This window comes from Asterias rubens, chromosome 11 (genome assembly GCF_902459465.1).
Source record: "Asterias rubens chromosome 11, eAstRub1.3, whole genome shotgun sequence".
Lineage (NCBI taxonomy): Eukaryota > Metazoa > Echinodermata > Asteroidea > Forcipulatida > Asteriidae > Asterias > Asterias rubens.
In genome coordinates, this window is record NC_047072.1 from 3298461 (window position 1) to 3322703 (window position 24243).

Below are 24243 nucleotides of genomic sequence, written 5' to 3' on the forward strand. Positions count from 1 at the left end.
CGGTCTCAATTGGATGAAGCACAAACCGGTAGTGGTGCTGAATACCCCCAGGGAAATTGACCTCCTTCCATGAAGTTTAATGACTCAAGTAATTCAATGCTAAATCACGCCCACTCTGAAAATGACGAAAGCATTTCCAATTGTTGTGGTAACCTGAAAGTATTTAATGGAGCTTTCCCGAGCTTTTTTTGTAGTTTGACTCTATGTCATTATTATTATCATGGTTATTATTATTTGGTTTGCTGTACCACCATGTTCTATCCTAAATTTTACTGTCGCACAGGAGATTATGAAAAATTACTTTTCCTTAGATTAATGGATAGGGGATTTCTCATTACTCCTTTCACTGCTGAAGAGAGAGAAAATGTGAGTCATTTATGTTATGTTAAAAACCGAGGAAAGTCCACTATCTTGGATTGTCAGAACTGTTAACAGTAAGGTTTGGCACAACAATAAGGGACATGTTTTGCATTTACATTCAACAAGATATATTGAAAAAGTGCAATTAATTTCATTTTAAAAAAACCTGGAAACATTGGACTATTTTCAGGAAACTTTCTACAGAATCAGCGGTCGATTTCACAAAGAGTAAGGACTCGTCTTATCTCGAGTTAGGACAAGTATAATAACTCAGGATTAATCTTAAGGTATGCATGCTACAGTGCAGGGTTGGGACTCGTCCTAAGTCCCAAGATTAGTCCTAAGTTAGGAAGAGTTTAGTGAAATCGACGGCATGCATATTTGACAGATCTGTGGTATGTTAAATAGCTTGGTTCCACATTGACTTAAAGGGAAGGTGCACGTTTGGTAATCACTCAAAACAAATATTAACTTAAAAACTAACTTGGTTACGATCATTGGAGAGCTGTTGATAGTATAAAACATTGTGGGAAATGACTCCCTCTAAAGTTATGTAGTTTTTGAGAGAGAGAAATTATTCACTAAAATATTAAAATATTTATAGCTACATGTAGAAGTCTTTTATTCCTATCTGAAAGCACACAAATTCGTCCAACAAAGATGTTTTTTCATTCATCATTTTCTCACAACCTCGATGACCGATTGAGATTATTCTATGATTAAGATGGGATACACCAAGTGAGAACACTGGTCTTTGACAATTACCAAACATGTACAGTGCCTTTAATATTACAGTTGATTTGATTTCTCCCCCCCCCCCCCCAACAAGTAATGAGACTGATGTTGACAAGTTTTGACAATCATTTTGACTATACTTAACATCAGTTCATATCAGCTTAAAATGTATTTTTGACAAATCTAGCCTTAAAGGATTTGGACACTCTTTGTCCACAGATTTACATTTATCTTACACAGTTTGAAGATAATGATGGTAGAAAGCTGCCCCAGAAAATAGTTTTCTGACGACATTGTGTGTTGTGTTACAAAAAGTAGCCAGACCCGTTATAAGAAACATCAAGCTCTTGGTATTACAAGTGATCCTACATGTACACCTGTACATGTATTTAACTTGCAAGGGTCTTCTCGAGACAGCCACGTTGTCTTGAACTGAGCGGTATGTCTCTTTATACACCTCTCTTAATATTCATGCTTGACGTCATAATCCTTACCCAAAATGAGGCTATAGGCGCACGTCCGCCACCACTTGCAGTGGCTGCGCCTATGGCCTCGCTTTGGCTTAGAATTGTGACGTACTCATGCATAAATATTAAGAGAGGCGTATTGACAGAATAGGTCAGTGGACTTTACAGCAAGTATTGCACACTAGAAAATACTTGTGATACCATGCCATTATTAATCAGAGATACATGCATGGTTAACAAGTTTTAGGCTTGTACCCCCTTTATAAACTTTGTTTTCTGTTTGTTTTTCTTCTTTTTTGAGAAAATGAAACAGTTACATGTACATTTGTTTTCCCTTCCTTTTTTTAAACTTGTACCAACTGGGAAGAATCTACATGCTACTTTTACATCTCCTTGTACATGATTGATGTGGTTGGAATAACTGTGGACTATTGGAAGCATTAACTCAACCAGTTAAACATGTCATGTCCTCAACCACAAGATGAGGGCACATACACCCTGTAGAGGGAGCTCATTTTGAGGAATTAAAAATAAATTGATGACATGATTTATTTTGCCTTTGAAACAAATCCTTGCATGACTGGAAAAAAACAGTGAAGGTATCACCAATTCTTCAAAACAATTTGTTCTAAACTACATTGTTGCTCCTATTTACTATCCCTTACTATAATGCCTTCTTTTATTTTCCATTCTTCAAAAAATTCCAAATTCCATTATCTTCATGTGATATTTGAAGAATTCTTCAAATATCTGTTTGAAGGACGTTTTATGGCTACAGATTGTCCCATTTGAAACAAGGTTGTAGGCTCCGACCTTATGTAGATCTGAGCCTACAACATTGTTCAAATACAACCAATAATGCAACTTATAAAAAAGAGCAATTAAGCTAATTTCCTGGTAGCACTTAAACCACAATCTCCACATTTAGAAAGTTCATTCCATCACTTGTTGTTAATAGCATCCATATTCTCCATTGCCCCACATCCTCATGGATCAAGGGTTGTCCATTTTCATTGTCTTTCATGTCTTTGTGGAGTTTTTTTATTGCGATGTTTGATTTAAAGACTTCATCCCTGCAAGATGCAACCTGATCGGTGCCTCATCAGATCAACTGCTGGCAGAAAGCAAACCCTTGTCCGGGTGGTAAGCACAGTCTTGTTCATTGCACACAGTCAGATAAAAAGCAAACTCTAGTTCAGTTTACATGACCACAAACACCTTCCATCATGGGCGTGCTGTGTATGAGTCAAATCGAGTCTTGATTTATCATAAATGCTGTGTGTGGCAAGTCTACACATCATTACTGGCTTTCCCATCAGCTGTCCTCATGATAGACAAATTCACCAAACTCAGTCTGATGAAGCAAAAGACAAAAGAAAATAAATTAACTATTTTAATTATTTTTATTATTTTTATGAGAGATTGCCTTCGACAAGGTTGGATGGCCACTTCAAGGTGAGGGCTACCCTAAACAATTTGGGCTGTCGAGCCAAATCAACTGCCACCAGGAGCATGTTGCCACCTACATGTACCTGGTGCTCAAGTAGGGTTATCCCCTTCGCAATACCTTATTTGACGCCCAGCTGGTAGAGCCAACTAGTTCTGAAGCAATAATAGTGAAGTGTCTTGCTCAAGGGCACAAGTGTCACGACCAGTAATCCAACCAACACACCACTGCTGCTGACCAGAGCTTGTCTAGTGAACTAGAACAGGCGGCCATAAAATGCCACTTTGTAACTTCGAAATAACAATTGTTTTTGCTTGAAACAAAACCTTCCTAACGTCTTTTAGAGTGTTACCGTGATAGATTAACCTACTTTCCCATTACTACAAATGAAAGCCTTGGGGCTTGAACACAAGTCTGATTTGTCATAGCGGTTTGATAGCAAAGGAGTATTCAGAAAATACTATTACAAGAGACAAAACCTGACAAATCTAAAACTTGAAAAGTTGATGACGTATACTTACTGAGGATTGCATAAATCTGTGATGATCCCAAACTATTCCTAGACTGTCTGGGTTTCTTAGATCATCTCGAGACTTCTGTTCATAAATATCATAAGCACATTTCATCTGTGGAACAACATAAAATAATCTTGAATTCTTTAAAAACTGTTAATGAGGAGATTGTAGCTGGCCTCTGGCAACAACTAGTAAGCTAATTGCTCTAAAATGGTTTGAATCCATCTGAAGCATCCAGGGGTTTTCGGTATGATGCATATTTTGCAACCCCTCCCCCTTCCCCACCCCCAATAATTAAAGACCATACAATCATATTGTTTTTTTATCTCAATGCCTTTAATTACTTGTTCATCCTACATCTTTGAATACATCACTTATACACAACAAAATGTTTAATTGTTGCTCTTTGATTTAAATTTTGTTTAAATCATGCTCTTTGATTTAAATTTTGTTCAACCCAAGTGTTGAAGTCCTATTTTACTAGCACCAAGTTCTTATATAGTGCTTTGTCACACCCGATGGGCGCATCAAAGCGTGTATCATCTTTCAGGAATGCAGAGCTACATTTTGAAGTATGGGCCTTATTCCTTTACATATTCCTTGTAATGGTTTATGGCTATGTCACAATTTGTGACATAGCCATAAACCATTACAAGGAATATGTAATGTTGATGTATGGTTGGAGGTGTTCCTGGTTTGATTCCATGTACATTGTGACACAGCCATAAACCATTACAAGGAATATATAAAGGAATAAGGCCCATACTTCAAAATGTAGCTCTGAATACCTTGCAAAAAAGATACATTGATTTCCTTTAATAGTTTGACATGCTGCAGCAGTGTTGATGTATGGTTGGAGGTGTTCCTGGTTTGATTCCCTGTACATTGTGACTCACAATGTACAGGGAGTCAAACCAGGAACAGCTCCAACCATTCATCAACATTACATATTCCTTGTAAGGCGCGCGGTCCATTTAGGGCCAGTTCGGCAATCATCCACGATTGCCGCAAACGATTATTTTACAGAGGGTCAATCGGTTGAGTTTCGGGACGCAATCGTTTCCAGAGATTATAGAAAGACTTACTGAGGTGAAACACAAAAGAGTTGGCGCTTGACTGTGGTTTACAACTAACAAAAGAGTTCGCCTACACCAGGCTATCACTGACACTTCCAACGCTAATCCCTCGCTAATCCCAACTTATCCTCCACAGCCAGGAGTACTGGTAACAATTGTTTGGTTTTGACTAGGTGTGTGTACGCCCAGGTAGTAGCTTTTTCTTAGCATCATGAATGAACATATTTTTGGGGGCAAAACACGACTTTTAACATCGTGTTGTGTAAGTCGAAAAAAATCGGGATTCTTGATTTTGAGAGGTAGACCCGAACGGAAATCATAAAAATATTTATTAAATAAACAAGGCTGTTTCAATTGATAAGGTGGTTAACGGATCGCAGTGAACGATTTTCTACCGCGATAATTTGGGGAAATGGACATTTCCCATTTAGTTTGTTTTGACGAACTTTTGGTCACATTATCTAGACCATATAATCTTATTGAATTGGATGTTTGTTATCTGATGTGTACCTCGGGTTCATTACATTATTTTTGAGCAGCTCTTTTAGTCACGCCCGCCCTGATTGTTGGTCGGGAGGGTTATTAGTCGGATCGTAAGTTAAACCAGTCATTTCAATAAATTAGCTCAGTCAGTTCTATAACTTTTCATTCAATTCGTTGTTCTTAATAGTTAAAAACCATAAGTATTCTATTTACATGTGGGTAAATGGTCCAGTTAAACAAAAATAAAAAAACACAAGCCTGCTGTGTACATTTTCACGTTTTCTTTTCAATCAAATATCAAAGATTAGTTTGTTTTGAACCCAAAATTAAACCTTCTGACTAGGACGTACTGATTACAATCCTATTTGCAGATCACACCCAAATTCAACAACCTGGTCATACGTTTATTAAAAAGATACACATTAGTTGGGAAACATTCTTAGTTGGTCACAACCAACCAAAAATTGAGTTCGTCTCGAACGCTCAAATCGAGTATACATGTACATGATGTACCCATGTGAGGTACATTGACGTTGCCAGCGCTAGGTGAAGCAAATACATGACAACAAGAGGTAAAGTAGAATGCGAGGTTATACTTCATCGTTTTTCACGATTAAAAAAAGTATGTGTGGTATCTTTTGACGAGTATTTTAGAAATGGAAAAAACACAGCGCAAAAATAACGCGTTTGAACATTTTAGTTTTTAAATTCATATTCATAGTCCACAACCGAACAGTCAAAGCTATAATCCCAACACAATGGACAGTAATCCGATTATAGCCCCTTTGTTCGGACTCCGGACGACTAGACAAGCTCAGCGCACTGAAGCGTTTGAAGAACCTATCCCCCAATCGTCTCACAACCGCTGCTGAATCGTTTGCTACTGTAATCGTTTGACAATCGTCTGATGGTTGCCGAACCGGCCCTAAATGGACCGCGCGCCTAATGGTTTATGGCTATGTCAAAATGTACAGGGAGTCAAACCAGGAACAGCTCCAACCATTCATCAACATTACATATTCCTTGTAATGGTTTATGGCTGTGTCACAATGTACATGGAATCAAACCAGGAACACCTCCAACCATTCATCAACATTACATATTCCTTGTAATGGTTTATGGCTATGTCAAAAATGTACAGGGAGTCAAACCAGGAACAGCTCCAACCATACATCAACATTACATACTCCTTGTAATGGTTTATGGCTATGTCAAAATGTACAGGGAGTCAAACCAGGAACACCTCCAACCATACATCAACATTAATGCAGCATGTCAAACTTTAGAATTAGAATGCCTGGCCCCATGTCAATCATTATTAATTTGGTTATCAACTTTTGGTTCCATCAAACTTGGCCAAAACAAGGACAGGTCAGCAGTTCAAAATTGACGGTCATTCCAGGCCAATGACCTGACAATCAGACAAGTCTGGCATTCTTGTGTTTCATACTTAAAACTTCACAGTGTAATACCAGCAAAATAAACAAAATTATGTTCAAAATGTTGAAGTATACTTGCCAATAAGACAAATAAGATGAATCTTTTCTAAATAGTGCTTGCTCAAATTAAACCAGTTTGTATGTGTGCATAGCTCACTAGAATTCTGGTCCATGAAAAGTTTTGAGCTACAAGCCCTTTGTTTGAAAGGATTCTTCACCCCAGTCGTGCCAGTTGTTGGAGCCCATGTCAGATTGTATCAAAACATGGTCAAATACAAAAGGTACACAATAGGAGAGACTTTGCTTGTCTTACCTGTTTTGCACATTTTGTTGGCGGCATACAACCCACTGACGTTGCCAGGCCAGAGCAGAGAACACTTCGTATAGGAATTGAGTCAGGCCTCGAGTTATGTTTTTGGACTGTAGAAAGGAATACAAAATAATCACCAGATATACAAGGTATTGAATATAAAGGTACTAGTATCTGGAACAGGTACAGGTAAAAGAGATAAACAGGGCCCAATTTCATAGAGCTGCTTAACGGTAAGCACATTTTTTGCTTAACGCAGCAAAACAATTTGCATATAAGCATAAACCTATTTCACGAGCGGCTGCTAGCTTTTTGCACGTAAACAAACTGCGCGCGCAACATTTTGGGTCGTCTGCTTAAGCAAAAAAAAGAAGAAGGTGCTAACAAAATGACGAGAGAAATAAATGCAGAGTAAGATATCTCACCATGCAATGCCTCAAATCCTAAATAAGAAGATACATTGTACAACATTTCTGAAAAATATAAGACACTCGCTTACTTCGCTGAACCTACCATACACACACACACACGTAAAATACACACCGCTGCGCCACCACACTAAAAACTCATTATTGCAATGATGTTGCACTATGCGCTGTGCTTAAACAGGGTGCTTAAAGCAGAAAATTGGGGCTTTGAGGATCTTTTTCATTGCTTATCGCTTTAAGCAAAAAACCTTGATAAAGCAAGGCTCTGAATTGAAAAATTTGCTAGGTGGGCCCATTAAGCACAAAATCGACCGTTAAGCAGCTCTATGAAATTGGGCCCTGGTACAACACTTCAGCATAATCCACATTGGCAATCAATGGTACTTCAGCAGCAGTGATTGAACTGAAGGCAGCTTGGTTGGGCCATGTGGTTCATCAAGGCGGTTTGGCAGCAGCCAGTGCACATTGGATGCTTGAGTATGCCAGAGAGATGCCATCATTCCCCGAGCCGATCGCTGAGTAGACAACATCTGAGAATGGGCAGGTTGTGATACCACCGAACTCAAAGCAGGAAGCACTGGAAAGACAAGCTGTGGTGGGAGCGGTACCAGTGATTCAAGCAGGTATATAATTTGAGGAGAAGACCACGAGAGAGAGCTAATACCAAGTGCCCTGCCTTTAACAATTTGCAAACACCTTGGACAGTTTTATCCCTTCTGATTGGTAGAGAGGAAATAACTTGGTCGTGTTGAAACATAAATGTGGCGCAAGCTTACACAGGAAATAATTTACACGTAGTACAACCAACACAGATAGGCTAATAATGAAACCCTATTGCATTGAGGCCTTTATAAAAAAAAGGGGGCACTAAACAATTGTAGCTTTGTATATGGATACCCAAGTAGAAATGGAGGATACCCAAGTAGATATATAATCAATTTCATATACATGTACCCGGCTTTCTATCTGTCAATCCCCAGGACAGGCCCACTAAGTAAAATGCAGGAAAATAAACACTGTACTTTATATACCTCATACATATATTCATGACTTTGTATACCTCATATATCTATTCATGACCAGAGAGTTGAATTATCACTGGTCCATTCAACATCACTTAAAGATGCTATTTTTGCTGTTTACCAAGTGTGCAAGCACATGTTCACGCACCTGTCGTTGGTCTGGTTTTGTTTTTGTTCTTGTGTTGCCCCCCCCCCCTTGTTAATGTTAGGCGTTCTGTTCTTTGTATAGCACCTTATAAATGCTTTGTATTATTATTATTTATTATTATGGTAAATACGCATGACAAGACGACGCTGGTTAGTTCGGTAATTAGTCTAGTTGTCATTATGAGATTAATAGACGGCGCCCTGTGGCAACTGTTGTTTGAGACCTCTGCTTTGATGAGTGATTGTGAAGTCTATACTTCACACTGCATCTTAAGTTCTATACTAAATGAATTGGCTTTACTTCAAGATCATTTTAGTACAAGCTTCATGTTTTCAACTCTTCTTGAATTTGAATTATTTGGAAGAGAAATATTGGAAAATTTCTTGTCTTCACTTTGCTGTGGATACACCTACCAATACCTGCTTACTTGAGCGAAGACCTTCCCATTGTTTGGCACATGTAGTGCTTCTGCTATCAATGCCTGAACACAACAATGAGTATTGTTCACATGGTCTTTCACATCACCTAGATGAAAGTATGCCGCACTATTCATCCAATGAATTGCTTGCCTTTAGAGGCTCTATAATGGAGAATAAAAGGATTTCCCAAACTTTGATGAACCACATTCGAGCACTTGGCATAAATAGAATACCTGCTACAAGGCGTGGAGTTCGAGCAGGAAGAACAAAGAAACGACCACAAGTTGAAAATCAACATCACAATAGAGTGGCATTTGGTATGCTAAATGCCCGCTCTGTCAGGAACAAGACCAGTGAAGTTCTTGAGTTTATGGATGATAACCACTTGGATATACTGGGTATATGTGAAACATGGCTGAATGATGACGACAGTGCAGTTATTGGTGAACTAACTCAAAATCGGTATAAGCTTGAACATGTACCGAGACCTACTAGACGTGGTGGAGGAGTTGGACTTTTGTAGAGAAATGAGCTCAGTGCACATGTCTGCAAACAAAGTTCATTCAAGTCTTATCAATCTTTTGAGTTTATTGAAGCCAGTATTGTCTCTGCATCGAAAACAATACAAGTCGTTATTATTTATCACCCTCCCGGTCCCAGCAGTCCATTTAACCTATTCTTGGAAGAGTTTTCTGACTTCCTTGACGGGCGTTTGTTCTCTACTGGGTCACTAGTAATCTCCGGTGATTTTAATATTCATTTGGATCCACCAACTTCCAAATCAGCATTCTTCACAGACTTATTGGCATCTTATGGCCTGCAACAGCATATCAGTGAGCCAACACATGTACATGGTCATACTCTTGACCTATTGCTGACCCGGCAATCTGGTAGTGACAGCATTTTTGATCCTCAAGTTGTTGCGGGAATATCAGATCACTCGGCTATTGTCTGCAACTTCAACCTCACCAAACCAAGAGCAAACTTGAAGAAACTATCTTCAAGGAACGTGGGTGCGATAGATCCTCTGTGTTTCATCCGTGATCTGGAGCAGAAATCCTTGGTTGACAGCTGCAGTACGGATGAACCTGACACTGCGGTTACCAAATACAACTCAAGTATCACAGAAGTCCTAAACCATCATGCTCCTTTAACCACGAGAACATTAAGAATCAGAACGAATACACAGTGGTACAATGGTGAGATAGCACGGGAGAAAAGAATTCGTAAACAAAAGGAAAGACAATGGCGTTCATCAAATCTTGAAATCCATCGTCAACTCTACATTTCTCAACGTCAGAAGGTCCAGTCTCTCATACGATCAGCTAAGATCTCCTACTACAATAACCTTGTGGACGAATGCTGTGGTGACTCAAGGAAATTGTTTTCAATAACAAATAATATCTTGAATCGCAAGTCTGACACACCTTTGCCTGATCACATAAGCAAACAGCAACTCTCGGACAGATTCAGTCAGTTTTATCGGAGCAAAGTGGAAGCGATTTGTACTAGCCTAGATAAACAGAGAGGAGAAGCTGTCCACTCTTCAACCCCTGTCACAGCAGCAGCTCTGGACAATCTACGCCCAATCACATCTACTGAGGTCCGGTTGATCATCAACAAATCTCCCACTAAGTCTTGCGACCTTGATCCATTGCCTACCCATCTGCTTAAGAAATGTTTGCCAGTTATGGCTCCAGCCATCACCAACATAATAAATTCCAGCTTTCAAAGTGGCAATTCCCCAATACTCTGAAGCATGCTAATGTCCGACCTGTGTTAAAGAAGAATGGCTTGGACATAAACTCATTGCAAAACTATCGACCAGTATCAAATCTCCCTTTCCTCTCCAAGGTTATAGAGAGGGCTGCATTCTCCAGGCTCACAGAGCATCTGTCTGATAAAAACATACTAGATAGTCACCAGTCTGCATATAGGAGCAATCACAGTGTTGAAACTCTTCTTGTGAGTTTGACAGACCATATACTACAGCAGATGGACAACGGTAACCTGACGGCTCTTGTTTTGCTTGATGTTTCCTCGGCTTTTGATACAGTCTGTCACACAACTTTGATTGAGCGCCTTCAAACCTTTGGGGTAACTTCTAATGCCATTCGGTGGTTCTCATCTTACCTTAGTAATCGCTCCCAGTCTGTGTCCATTGATGGAGTCAAATCAGAGCCAACACCTCTGACACATGGAGTCCCTCAAGGCTCTGTGTGTGGCCCGTTGCTGTTTTCTGTATATACTCAACCCCTTGGAGAGCTCATCTGCAAGCACACCGTTCAGTACCACTTTTACGCTGATGATATCCAGCTTTTTATTTCCTTTCCTCCGTCAGATGCGAATCTTCTTTCTGTTTTCAGACGTTTAGAGGAATGCCTAGCTGAAATTAAAATTTGGATGTCACGCAACAATCTTAAACTCAATGGGCTCAAGACGGATGCTCAACAACGAAGGGGATGCTCAACAAGGTCACTGAGCCTGTCTTCATAACTGACGAAGCAAACCACAGGCCGAAACACAAATGCAGGAATCTTGGAGTAGTCTTCGACTCTACTATGACGTTCAACAACAACATATCACATATCGCTAAATCTGTCAGGTACCAGCTTCGCAACCTCTCCCACATTCGAAAGTTCCTCTCTCGCAAAGCTACAGAGCAGGTTGTGCATTCTCTCATAACATCACGACTTGACTTCTGCAATGCCATTCTCAGCAATATGCCAGAGTATCAGATAAAGCGTCTCCAACGACTCAAAAATTCGGCCGCCCGACTTGTCACCCTTACTAAAAGATCAACACACATCACTCCAATCCTCAAGGCCCTGCACTGGCTCCCGGTTCAAAAGCGTATCCACTTCAAAATTCTCCTTCTTGTGTATCAGTCTCTCCAGGGCACGGCACCAACATACATCCAGAACCTGCTACATCTTCATGCTCCACCCAGGCACCTCAGATCATCGTCCACCAAACTTCTAAACATTCCACGCACACGCCATTCATGGGGAGCCCGCTCCTTCTCACACTCTGGCCCATCATTATGGAACGAACTCCCCCCTAAACTCCGACAACTCACTACATATTCCAGCTTCAAAACCCATTTGAAAACTTATTTGTGTGCTTAACTATATTCTTTGCATTCTGGCTTCGACATCTCTCCTGCGCCAGGAGTGTCTTTTAGACAGACATGGCGCATTATAAATTGCCACTATTATTATTATTATTATGATAGCACTCTACGATAGTTCCCAGGGTGCTGTACACATGCACCAACATCGCCCTCGCGACATCAAACACATGAAAAGATGGTGGCACATGTTAATGATGCCGAATATGAGTAAAAACATTTTACAGTCACCCCGAGGTAATGGAAGTTGACACACTTGTTCCCTAGGATTCTTCTCGGGAACAATTTTGTCCACTTCCAATGTGACTGTTAGCCCTCAAACCGTGTTATATTTGTATAAAATACAGGCAACTTAAGACTAACCTGCCAGAATAATAGCTCTGAATGCTAAGTATGAGTTGTTACTACTAGAGACGTCTTCTGGTACCCTCATGGTAGGTGCTGAGATGAGGAACTTGATTGGGGTACCTTGGTTGAAGGCCTCCCAGCAGGAATTACGATCTGATTTACCCCAGAACTGCTGGCAAGTTGGGACAATCAGTGCATCTCCCTGTCATAAACCACAACATCAGGTCTTGAGCATTATGTTTAATAATGTAGTTGGTACTGGTGACACTCCAAGGTTTTCCCAATGATATGCTCAATAGCCTTCCTACTTGGTGCAACATTAGGCAAAGAGTTAACCTACTGTACTGTTTGAAACCCTGTCACTCAATGGGTTGTATATGTTGAACAGGGTATACTTGTATTGTGAAAATCTGCATTCATCACATGTATGTTATAATACTGCAGGCTGGCTTAGTTTATCTGTAGGCTGGCATACATGTAGTTTATCTGCCATGTGAATGATATTGATCTGTGGGTGCGTTTGATAAGCTTCCCTGGGTCGACCCTGGTCTGCCCCCGGTACGTTCGAATAGCTTTGACGTCATTCCAGGGGCTCACCCTGGTCAGCCCCAAGTGCCCTGCTTGTGGAGTAGGTCACTTGGGGCTGGCCTCAGGTGCATGACGTCACCATGAGAGGGTGAGTGATCATTCGATTAGCTTTTGTCAGGGGCTCACCCGAGTGAGCACCCCGGGGTAAACACAGGGGGATGCACCTCGCTATTTAGCGCCAAAAGTTGTGTATGTTTGAATAGCCTGATTCCAAGGCAGTGTATCCGCAAGCATGAACCTACTCTTCAGCTGTTTGGCCGTAAACGTTCACCTTGTAGTGTCTAGCCATGCTTTCTAATGAGTTATGGTAACTATCAACAGCCAACCACACTGTGCAAACTGTTTGTTTTGGACTGCTTGGACTTACATGTAATACCTGCTGTACTATACTACCCAAATACACCATGTGGGGGGGGGGTTGTCGTGTGTGGCTGTGGCTGATAATCAACCACAATCTCAGCTTTTAAATCAAGTATATGCTGTACTGAATACATTGTGAGCAATCAGTCAGACTAACCCTGTAACCATAATTACATTAGAAAAGATACTTACCACTAACAGTTCTCCTTCCTTTTCTGTTCTGATCATCTCCTGAAGTCGATTCATTCTGAACATAATTGATTTGTGCAACAAAACAAAGGCTCCTTTTAATGAGAGTACGAAACATTTGTGTGAGGAGTAACATACAGGGGTGAGAGTCATTACTAACGAAAAAGTCTGAAACTTGGATACAAGTTCAAAGGTGTGTTGAAATGACGTCATTTCTACCATTTAGCAACCCCTGGGGTTATAGATTCCAAGGAGCTTTTGGAAACAGTTTCCAAAGCACTAGAGAGGTAGACAAATGAGCAGGGTTTCTTTATTTGTGGGGAAAAATATTGCCTGATCTTCTTTACCAGGCCAACATAAACAGTCTGAATTCAGCCAAAAGTCTGAACAATCTCATCCCTGAGCATAAGAATGGTTAACTATTTTTATTAGTATTATTAATGATGAGTATTCATGCAGCACCATCATGTCAAACTCTTTATACACCCTAACTCAGAGATCCTTTTACATTCCTGTGAAAACATTAAGAAACCAGACTAATTTTCATTTCAGCCTCTGTTTGGACTCACTTTGCAGAGAAGAACAAGAAGTTGCATTTCATTAACAGCAGGTTTTAATGCAGGAATGAACTTTGAACAATGTAAACATTCCTAAAGAAAGGCTTGCAGGTCTGGGATCCTTTTCATTAGAGGAACCTCCAAGATGTTACAATGCAGCAGGTTTACAGACTCTGTGCATCACCAGACTACAGGTTAAGACAAAATGTACGTGGGCTGTGTGTCTTTCTCCCTTTGGTGATTGCTTTTCTTGCTTTTGAGAAAGTTTGAGGTTAAATGTACAAGGATTTTCTTTTAAAACATCCCAAAATCATGATAAATCCTCAGAAATCATGCATGCCTTTTAATGATTGAGTAGACTTACAGTTGCCATCCAAAATGCCTTGAAAGTGCCATATCTATTCCCCCATCCATGAAACCAAAACTGTTAGCTGGTGACACCTAAACAAAACAAAAACATCAGAAAATAAAGAATTGAAACTGGAAAACTTGAAACATAAAATAATACAAAAATGTTGGGGGTTTTAAAGCACATTAAACAACAACCCATAGAGCTATATATATTGACTAGAGCGCTAACACCCCGTTATACACGCACTAAGGTTTTGAAGCAGTGTGGGCGCATCCATGTTTATGTACAAACCAATACAAAAGCTTGAAATTTTGTACGGCAATTGTACGGCTATGTGCATGATAGTGCGTTTGTTCTTTTCTATGTGTCATCGAAGCAAAAAATGCAGCAAATGTGAACGCACAATCTGCTGATGAGCGTACAAAACTGCGAGTGCCATGTGCATCATGTTTAAAAGGCGCGTATACTTTTTTTAGTACATCAATCAAGTCGAACATACGGTTTTCGTAGCGCGGACGTGCGCGAATGGGCAGTCGCGTACGAAAGCGCACATGCCGAATTAAAAACAAATCGCGGCAATGTGTGTTCTCTTAAAATTAAAATCGTTCCGTAGTCACGCAACACATCAAACATGTCTGCGCTCAGGGTGGCTTCAAAACGCGGAGCAAGTTAGCGCTCTAGTCAATATATATAGCTCTATGCAACAACCATACATGAAAGGACAAACTGCCACCTACATGTACATATTGTATAGACCAAACACATTTTGTACAATTAGCCTGCTCATTAAGTTTTCAGCAAAAATAGGTACATGTACATTGTTAACCCATATTAGTTCTATCCTCAGACTAGCTCGATTGACAAGCTCTATAACCCTTTAGGAAGTACAATGCTTGACTCTTGAAATTGGAATCTCCAATAAGAAGAATAGGGTTCACCAATTTTGTGGTTTCCCATAAAAAACAAAACAATTATTTTAAAAAATTTAAGTTTTATTTAAGTTAAATTTTAACTTTTGCTATAAAACTACATCTCTCCAACGACAATAACGGCAATGGGTTGTATGAAATCAACATTGCAAATGATACGCATTTCCCAGAGTACGGCACTCTGCTGAACCCTTTGGCATTTAGGTAGTCTTTAACAGTACACTCTATCGCAGGGATAAACACTAAACAAAGTAAAGTCTTATAAAAGAACTTATTGAAAACAAACATACATGAATAGCTCAAATCCCAGCAGTAGCCTGTATTTTGCGTAATGCCACACATTTTCAGTTGTAAATTACAGTTAGCTAAATTGCAAATTCAAATTCTACAAACAATGACTTGTTCAAGAAATACACAAGTTCAAAGCTGACTTCCCAAACTTGTTTTGTGTCATAATGGTTTTCACAAAAGGTAATTAACAAGGTTGACATGTGGTGGCTTGCAACAAGTGTGCTATGAATAGGGCAAATTGAATAGGTTTGTCAAATACATGGATGAGCGGTTTAGAGCAATGAACTCACTCAAGTTGGTGGTAAGTCATTGGGGTGCAGGTTTTGAATCCCTGTCGTTTGCCTTTTCGAGGAATGGTGGACACACTAGGAGTGTCCTGCATGGTTTGGGTGTATACAGACAAATTTACCCAAACCCAGCAGTGTCATAGTTTTGTGTCAACCATATCTCTAAATGGCTAATGGCACTTGTGTCACTGAGGAAGAGCTTCTTTACTACAATTGCTTCACTTCACCGAGGGGTATAAATGGGTACATGTACCTGCGAGGGTAGAGGTTGATTGTGTTTGAAAAAATTCTTAGTGCCACAGCAGCCCACGCTGTGCATGTTTATCTCCTCAGGGTGCCGAGAAAGATTATAGGAATGTTACTGGCCAAATGACCAGCCGTCGATTTCACCAAACTCCTCCCAACTTAGGATTCATCGTAGGACTTACAACAAGTTCAGTTACGATAGAACGTTAGGACGAACTGAACCCATCCTAAGTTAGGACAAGTTATTTGCTATAGTTAGGACGAGTTACTCGTCCGAACTCGAGATAGGATTAATCCTAGCATTTTGTGAAATCGACTGCTGGGCACTAATGTAAATTGCACTGAAATGTTATTGTAATAAGCACTGTATAAGAACTAGTTATTCTCGTTACAAAATCTGACTAATTAGGCTGAATTTAATCAGTCTTGGGCACTGCTTTGTTACAGGTGGGAACTACATTCTGTACTCAATCTTGTCAGAAGCAATAAAAGTTAGCTTAAAGAATCAAAATTTTGTACTACTACTTACAATGGCATCGGCTGCTGGAGCATTTTTGAATATGTCTCCTTCGGAAATCTGAATTAAAATTACAAAAGAAATTATGAATAATTTGAGCATGATGAAGGAATATTTATCATCAAAAGTAGTAATCACATTGCAAACTGGGTCTGACACACTTGAACAGTGATGAATGCTTTTTGTCTTCGTAACAAACAATGTACAAAGATCACTACAAGTTGAAAAGTAAAGTGAACTCCTAAAAATATTGAAACTGAAAGAACTCTGTTACACTATTTTTAAAGGCAAAGTTCATGTACCTCTGGTTTTTGGAACTATTTGATTGTTTTAATCTTATGTAATGTATACAAGAAAGCTGAAAGATGAAAAATTTCACTTCCAAAGGTGCTCATGTTTTTAGACAAATGCCAAAAATCCGGAGCGAAAATGTCCATGCAGGAAGTTTATTCCCCAGTACACAATCTGCTGACTGACAGTACGATTCACTTAATGAGCAAATGTTTCCAGTACTCCTGGGCCCAATTTATGAGCTGCTTAAGCAGAAAATAATGCTTAAATAAAACTTTTCCGGTTACCAGTCACAATTTTTACATGTGACATGGTAGTTTGGATGGTGACCTTATTCTGGTGAGCAAAAGTTTATTGCAGCTCTTTTTAATTTGAAACAATGCAAACAATAAACAATGCAAAGCAGGATTTCAAAGTCTCAACATACAATCACTCTTTCGTATCCTTTAAACTCTTTTGTCCACGCAGCAACCAGCTCCTTGTTGATGTCCCGCAGCTTGTAGGTAACTCCAACTGGGTCGGGAGTCAATTCAGTCTTACTCACTCCAACATCTGGCTTATTAAGCTTAATGTCTTTGCACTTAATCCCAACTTTAAGATCAGACTCGATGGAGAGAATCCCATCCATGGTGTTACTGTTTATCAGTTATTTGTGTCTCATATAATTGGGTTACCTGGAAGGAAGAACAATCAAATCTTCAATGATTAAAAACAAATTATCAAGAGAGTTCTGTATCAGTTCATTTACACTTGTCGTCTTCTTCTATTACTTTACTTCTACTTTGTTAATAAATCAACAAATCAGGGTTACCCTTAATTGCAGAAAACCAAAAGGCAAACATTTAACGGGAAGCTTTGTCTCACTTAACAGGAAGCATTGTCTAAGTTATAGTATTCTGCAATCTCTGTGTATGATAAACAAGCATACAAATAAAAACATAAAGTTAAAATATAACACCCACACAAATATGTCAATGTCATCTACATGTAACTACCCTAAGAAATCAGGTAACGTGCACATTTATTACAAAGCGTACGGTCTGGATTAAGTTGATTGATAGACCCAGTAACTAAAAAGGAGTACAGTGCCCCAGTTACTGGGTATAGGATTGATTGGCACGTTCATTTTAAGTTAAGTGCAAAACAAAGTTCAAATTTGCGTCCCAGTAGCTGCTATAAGTTAAGGAAACCGTCCTCTTGCCGTCGGGAGGAGGGTTACGATATTGCTTTTAAGACAGAGTGTCCTATTGGGTATGACTATGTTTGCTGTTAAGAGAAAATGCCTTGCCCAACAACACAATACAACATGTTTTGGTTGGTGCCCTTTAAAGCATACAATGACATACTCAAGTTACTATACAGGACGTCATTGACACTATGAGTATGACTATGATACAAAGTATGACAGGCCTATGTAGTAAAATAGTATTGACTCAATTTTAGTTCAATTTTGATGGCAATTTAATTACTCAAAACTCACTCAACTCAGCTCAAATCCAAATAATTGGATATAAAAATGGGCACAACACTCAATCAACAGTCCAAACAATGGCAATGCAACATCGAACCGTCTTCCTAGCCTGACCCCCCAAAAATACATTTAAAGCCCTACATCCAGTAACTGGGGCGCTGTATTTCTTTTTCGAAATTTTGACATTTTCTGTCATGCTATTGCTAGTAAAAATAGTAATAGTAGTAGGTACGCCCCAGTTACTGGGTTACATAATTAATACATAATAATAATAATAACAATTTATAGTATAATTATTATATTTTAATATTATTAAAATTAAATAAATAAGGCCTACAATTACAAGCCCAATACAAGATGAGACGTCCGGAAATTGGGCCAAATGCTCAGCAAATGATACGTTTTGTTTTTCATAAAACAAAATGAAACTCACCTTGGCGTGCGGTTTGTTTATTTTCACTGAAGTGATTTTTTATCAAAATACACCAGCCATTGTTATAAAGGCTAACAACTTTCCAGGCTCAGAAAAAAACCTTCAATTCAAGTTTTAAAAAAAGTAAAAGGTTGTTAGGTTGGCCGGCAGCGAAGAATAAAGGCCGTATAATTTAATATAGTCGGTCTACCATCGCGCGATGGAAATCTTGACGCGCAATCATAAAAAGACACAGTTTTTAGGCCTCAGTCTTAGGATCGCGCGCAAGATTTCCATCGCGCGACCGACTATAAACCGGCCCTAAAGAAATAGTGCTCGTCGTTGGTTCTGTACAGACTGTACCATTATTTTAAAAGGGCAGTTCCGCATTTAGGGAAATACAAATTAAATTTTATGGAACCACTTAGATTAAATTAGGTAAATTTTTGATTAAAATATTAACAGTCATATTAAATCAGTCCAATTTTAGTAGTAGTATATGTAACTGACTGGTCAATCACTTAAAAATGAATCGTTCGCCCTCTTTATGTTTTTGTATAAACCCACCTTAACAAGGAAGATGACACAGGTTTAGGACGAGAGAGGGCGGTATTAATATGTTTATAATCTGAATAAGTGGCGCTGTTTCTCTCTTCTTATTCTGTTAATTCAGTATTTTGAGGTACGTATGTATTTTTTCCCGTGATGTATCTCGGGTATAGCTGCTTGTGAGTGTTGTGGCTCGTTTGTGTTTCAATGTGTTAAAACAAGAAACCATTTCATTTGCATTGAATCAAATGGTTTCTATTCTAATCTAATTCAATTTTGATACATTACAAGTTTATGCACAGGGGGAGGGGAGGCAAGGCCTCGCCGTACTCACTATGGTCCGTACTCGCGTAATATAACCTACCACCAATGTTCTTCTAGAAACTATAATAAGGCTCCCTTGTATGAAGCCCTATTGGTGCCACTTGACAGGTGCATATGTTTCACTGAATGAACTTGTTTTTTATCCCTTCTGGTCGTCGTCCCCATTTGGTTCTGTTTTCCTCCTGCATGCTCCGCCCTCAGCCGCCCTCTTATTGTGTTAATTTTTTTTTTTTTTTTTTTTTTTTTTAAATAATTTATTTAAGTTAATTTAATTTAACCTTACTTATTCCTTTGTTTATTTCTGTATTTATTTTCCTTACTTCTTGCTTTTTTATAATTGTTTTTTTTTCCCCGTTAATGTTCTGTCTTGTGCTATTGTAAATTGTTTGTTGTACCTTGTATTGGTCAAATAAATAATAATAATAATAATAATGTATTTCACAGCACCGCCACTTATTATATCTTGCAGCCGCAACTTATTATCTTGCGGTCACCACTTATTATCTCGCGGCCGCCACTTATTATCTTGCGGCCGCAACTTATTATCTTGCGGTCGCCACTTATTATCTCGCGGCCGCCACTTATTATCTTGCGGTCGCCACTTATTATCTCGCGGCCGCCACTTATTATCTTGCGGTCGCCACTTATTATCTTGCGGCCGCCACTTAATATCTTGCAGTCGCCACTTATTATCTTGCCGACACTTATTATCTTGCTGCTGCCACTTATTATCTCAACGAAATTTGCAATTTTCTCATAGATAAAACCAAGTATACAGGCCTGAGCCCCTATTCACCCCAAGTCCACTTCCAGAAGGTGTACAAAACATGTCCACGCGTCAAGGAACAGACTGGTACCCTTATAGAGCTGCGTTGAGCAACAGTAGTCTGTCCAGGATCTCTTTTGCACTGTTGAATGGGTTGTAATAGGGTGCATGTAAAGTGACTTATAAAAGCCTACACTGTTTATTCCAAATTATTTCAACGCATTTGATCATGATGACATTCCTCTACTAAGTCATACCCTTTACAGGCAGTAAAGCATGTTAAGTTTTTCCCAAGAACATCATGAGGATCCCTCCCCCCCCCCAAACCAATGATTGAAACAAATGTGAATGTTACAGGAAGTGACAGAAATAACACATGAAAATGTAACATTGAATGAATCTGCATTGTAAAACAAATGACAAAAATCTCTTGTTTTTTTTTTCTTTTATTCTAGATTCGTGTTGCAATGTTGATTGAGGTTGTTGCCGTGGTCACTGCTGTGGCCTTTGTGTTTCTTCTCAGTCGGCGTGCAGCCTCATCACAGACAGTTTGTCCTCGGAACAAGGCTGTTCTAATTACAGGTTGTGATACTGGATTTGGACATGAGCTTGCCCATTTCCTTCATCAGTTGGGTTTTACTGTTTTTGCTGGCTGTCTTAATAGTGAAGGAGAAGGAGCTAAAAAGCTACAGGATGTTGACTCTCAAAGCGTATCATCAGTGGGTGGGGTTTCGGAGATGTCAAAGGGTGAAGCTAGAGGGAGGCTACATGTTATTCAGTTGGATATCACCAAAGAGGGACAAGTGATTGAGGCTGTGCAACGGCTTACTAACATTCTTTCAGCAGAGTCAATAGGTACATTTTCCACCCCAAGCAAATACAGTATGTGGTTGAAAATAATGTAGCACAGCCATTTTACTTTCCCAGAAAATTAGGTATTCATAATAGTAATTCGCAAGTGCTTGTATACTGCATTTTACAGTAGTGCATCAAATAGCCCGGTAGTTGGAGGCAGTTTAAATCTTATGTTTTAGCAGCAGGTTACGGGTACTGCAACGAAAAATAGTTGTTAGTTTTGCCTTGGTTGGGGATTAGAGAATACAAATTTTGGATTTACTCTTACACCAACGTCTGTAAGCAGTGTACACTCCTCAGTACCAAATTGCTCAGTAACTACCCAAAGTTCTGGGGGGGGGAATCACAGGCATAATTACTCGGATGAGATTCAGACCAATCATACTAAATCATTAATAAAACAGATTTAAAGAATACATTACCAGAAATTGATAATAATAATAAAGTTGATGATTGTTTTATCTTCCTTCCTGAATCCCAGCTTTGTGGGCTGTAGTTAACAACGCGGGTATTTCCATATTTGGTGATGTAGAGTTCTGTGGAATGAAAGTCTATCAGCGACTGGCAGATACAAACCTGTGGGGCACCATTCGTGTTTGCAAGGCGTTTCTACCCCTTATTCGCAAAGCAAAAGGTAAGGAAAAGTACAAAAAGTTAAATTTTCAAAATCATTGGCATCTTAGTAAAATGGAGTTTAAAGTTTGTTGAAACACTGTCAAAAATACAATGTTGGGTTTTGAATGAACATAAAGGTTGCCCTTAGATACCCCACAGAATCGATCACTATGGCTTTAGTGATAGTTTGTGAAATGCCCAGTTCATAATTATTGTAGAGCATTCCAAGTGGATCGCTATTGACCCTAGTGAACAAGAGTGTCCACAGTAGACCACAGTGGAACACAGTGGACCACAGTCAACCAAAGTCAACCACAGTGGACTACAGTAGACCACAGTATACCACAGTAGACCACAGTTGATCACAGTAGATCACAGTGGACCACAGTGGACCTCATTGGACCACAGTGGACCTCGGGGGACCTCAGTGGGCCACAGCAGGCCACAGTGGACCACTAGGGACCACAGTAGATCACAGTGGACCACAGTGGACCTCATTGTACCACAGTGGACCTCAGTAGACCACAGTGGACCATAGTAGACCACAGTGAACCACAGTGGACCACAGTTGATCACAACAGATCACAACAGATCACAGTAGATCACAGTGGACCACAGTGGACCACAGGGGACCTCATTGGGCCACAGCAGACCACAGTAGACCACAGTGGACCACAGTATACCACAAAGAACCACAGTGGACCTCATTGGACCACAGTGGACCTCAGTGGGCCACAGTAGACCACAGTGGACCACTAGGGACCACAGTAGATCACAGTGGACCACAGTGGACCTCATTGGACCACAGTGGACCTCAGTAGACCACAGTGGACCACAGTAGACCACAGTGGACCACAGTGGACCTCATTGGACCACAGTGGATCTCAGGGGACCTCAGTGGGCCACAGTGGACCACAGTGGACCACCACAGTGGACCACAGTGTTAGCTTGTGGAGGGTGAAACCGTGTTGGAATAGTATACACTGTGGTCCACTGTGATGAATTAAGACGATTAATTACTGTAAATATGTACTTTTGTTTTTATTTAGTTATTGGGCTTAACACAAGTTATTGTGAGATGTTCAGAGCCATTTTTCACCTGGTTAAATTATTTAAATTCCTAAAATCTGATACGAGTTTTTGACTGACTGAATTGATTTATTTATTGATTGCTCGATCCCCTACTTGATTGATTGATCGATTGCTGGATTTATTTAATGATTGATTGATTATTTAAATGATTGATTAATTAATCGATAGATTGATCCTTCAATTTGTTGATCGATTGATCCTTCAATTTATTGATCGAAGGACGAATTGTAAACGTGACGAGCATCTTAGGTCGTCAGGGGTCACCTGGACGGTCTTGTTATGTCGCAACAAAGTACGCACTGGAGGGTTTTACGCAGTGTTTGCGGTACGAGATGCGCAGATGGGGCGTACAGGTCATCGTGGTGGAACCGGGAAACTACATCGCGGCTACTGGCATCTTTACCCAAGAGAAAATTGACAAGATCGCTGAGGAGTTGGAGAGGGATTTGCCTGCCGAGGTCAGAGAGTCTTATGGTGAAGACTTCTTTCAGTCTCGCGTTCAACGGATGCGGCATTTTACGCGTATTGGGGACACTGATAAACAGCCGGTTGTAGATGCAATGGTTGCTGCAGTTATAGATGTGAATCCACAGATCAGATACGAACCAAAGACTTTGTATTGGCGGATCCGCACCTTTGTCATGTGTTGTCTGCCTCAACTAGTTGGGGATTTCTTCTACCATTCGGACACTTAATACAGATATAGTTTTCTTTCAAATCATCTCGCAAGTTGGATGACCAATTAAGCTCAAATTTTCACAGGTTTGTATATTATGCATTAAAGGAACACGTTGCCTTGGATCGGTCGAGTTGGTCTTTGAAAAGCGTTCTGTAACCGTTTGTTGTAAAATGAATATGGTTAGAAAGATATTGTAAAAGTAGAATACAATTATCTACACAAATGTGCCTTGAAATCGCGTGGTTTCTTTTTACCCTGTCGACTAACACGGTCGGCCATTTATTCTACCATGTAATTTTGCCATCTTTCAAGTGTATTTTCTGCTATTTTGGACTCGGTAAGCATATACTTTCATTTTGTTATTGTATAATTCTTTGTTGATAATTTTGACAATTGAGGCATTGTAATATTTCTGTGATTCTTTGGAAGTTCATTTGTAAAGTTATATTTGTTGAGATTCTGTCTTGGAAGTTACTTTTCTTAAACATTGGATTGCATTTTTAAAGACCATGTGTTTCTTCCTAAACTTGATAGAACTGTATTTTA

The 24243-nt window shown here is 39.6% G+C and overlaps 2 protein-coding genes across 4 annotated transcripts; one reads left to right on the plus strand and one right to left on the minus strand.

The window, feature by feature from the left end:
- Positions 1-1169: 1169 nt before the first annotated feature.
- On the minus strand, positions 1170-19016 carry LOC117296819. The gene is made up of 9 exons (XM_033779885.1): positions 18839-19016; positions 17362-17608; positions 16656-16703; positions 14386-14462; positions 13468-13522; positions 12343-12529; positions 6836-6942; positions 3531-3635; positions 1170-2916 (listed from the first exon to the last, which is right to left on the minus strand). The coding sequence occupies exons 2-9, from the start codon at positions 17560-17562 to the stop codon at positions 2878-2880; spliced, it is 819 nt and encodes a 272-aa protein (XP_033635776.1). The 5' UTR covers positions 17563-17608; positions 18839-19016; the 3' UTR covers positions 1170-2877.
- Positions 19017-19439: 423 nt separating this feature from the next.
- Positions 19440-23822, plus strand: LOC117296270 (D-beta-hydroxybutyrate dehydrogenase, mitochondrial-like). 3 transcript variants are annotated; one of them, XM_033779110.1, is made up of 4 exons: positions 19440-19499; positions 20912-21311; positions 21793-21945; positions 23238-23822. In XM_033779110.1, exons 2-4 carry the CDS (start codon positions 20924-20926, stop codon positions 23711-23713), a joined length of 1017 nt encoding a protein of 338 aa, XP_033635001.1. In that variant the 5' UTR covers positions 19440-19499; positions 20912-20923; the 3' UTR covers positions 23714-23822. The 3 variants fall into 3 exon arrangements, with proteins under 3 accessions (XP_033635001.1, XP_033635003.1, XP_033635002.1); XM_033779112.1 differs by lacking the exon at positions 19440-19499 and adding an exon at positions 19524-19545; XM_033779111.1 differs by lacking the exon at positions 19440-19499 and adding an exon at positions 19696-19798.
- The last annotated feature ends 421 nt before the right edge of the window (positions 23823-24243 follow it).

Excerpts from the sequence above, each read along its gene's own strand:
- LOC117296270 (XM_033779110.1), top strand. The coding sequence starts at position 20,924 with ATGTTGATTGAGGTTGTTGCCGTGGTCACTGCTGTGGCCTTTGTGTTT. Across the intron at positions 21,312-21,792 it reads TCTTTCAGCAGAGTCAATAG|CTTTGTGGGCTGTAGTTAAC; the intron begins GTACATTTTCCA and ends CCTGAATCCCAG. Across the intron at positions 21,946-23,237 it reads CCTTATTCGCAAAGCAAAAG|GACGAATTGTAAACGTGACG; the intron begins GTAAGGAAAAGT and ends TATTGATCGAAG.
- LOC117296819 (XM_033779885.1), bottom strand. The coding sequence starts at position 17,562 with ATGGATGGGATTCTCTCCATCGAGTCTGATCTTAAAGTTGGGATTAAG. Across the intron at positions 12,530-13,467 it reads AGGAAGGAGAACTGTTAGTG|GGAGATGCACTGATTGTCCC; the intron begins GTAAGTATCTTT and ends GGTTTATGACAG. Across the intron at positions 6,943-12,342 it reads CAGAGCTATTATTCTGGCAG|TCCAAAAACATAACTCGAGG; the intron begins GTTAGTCTTAAG and ends TCCTTTCTACAG.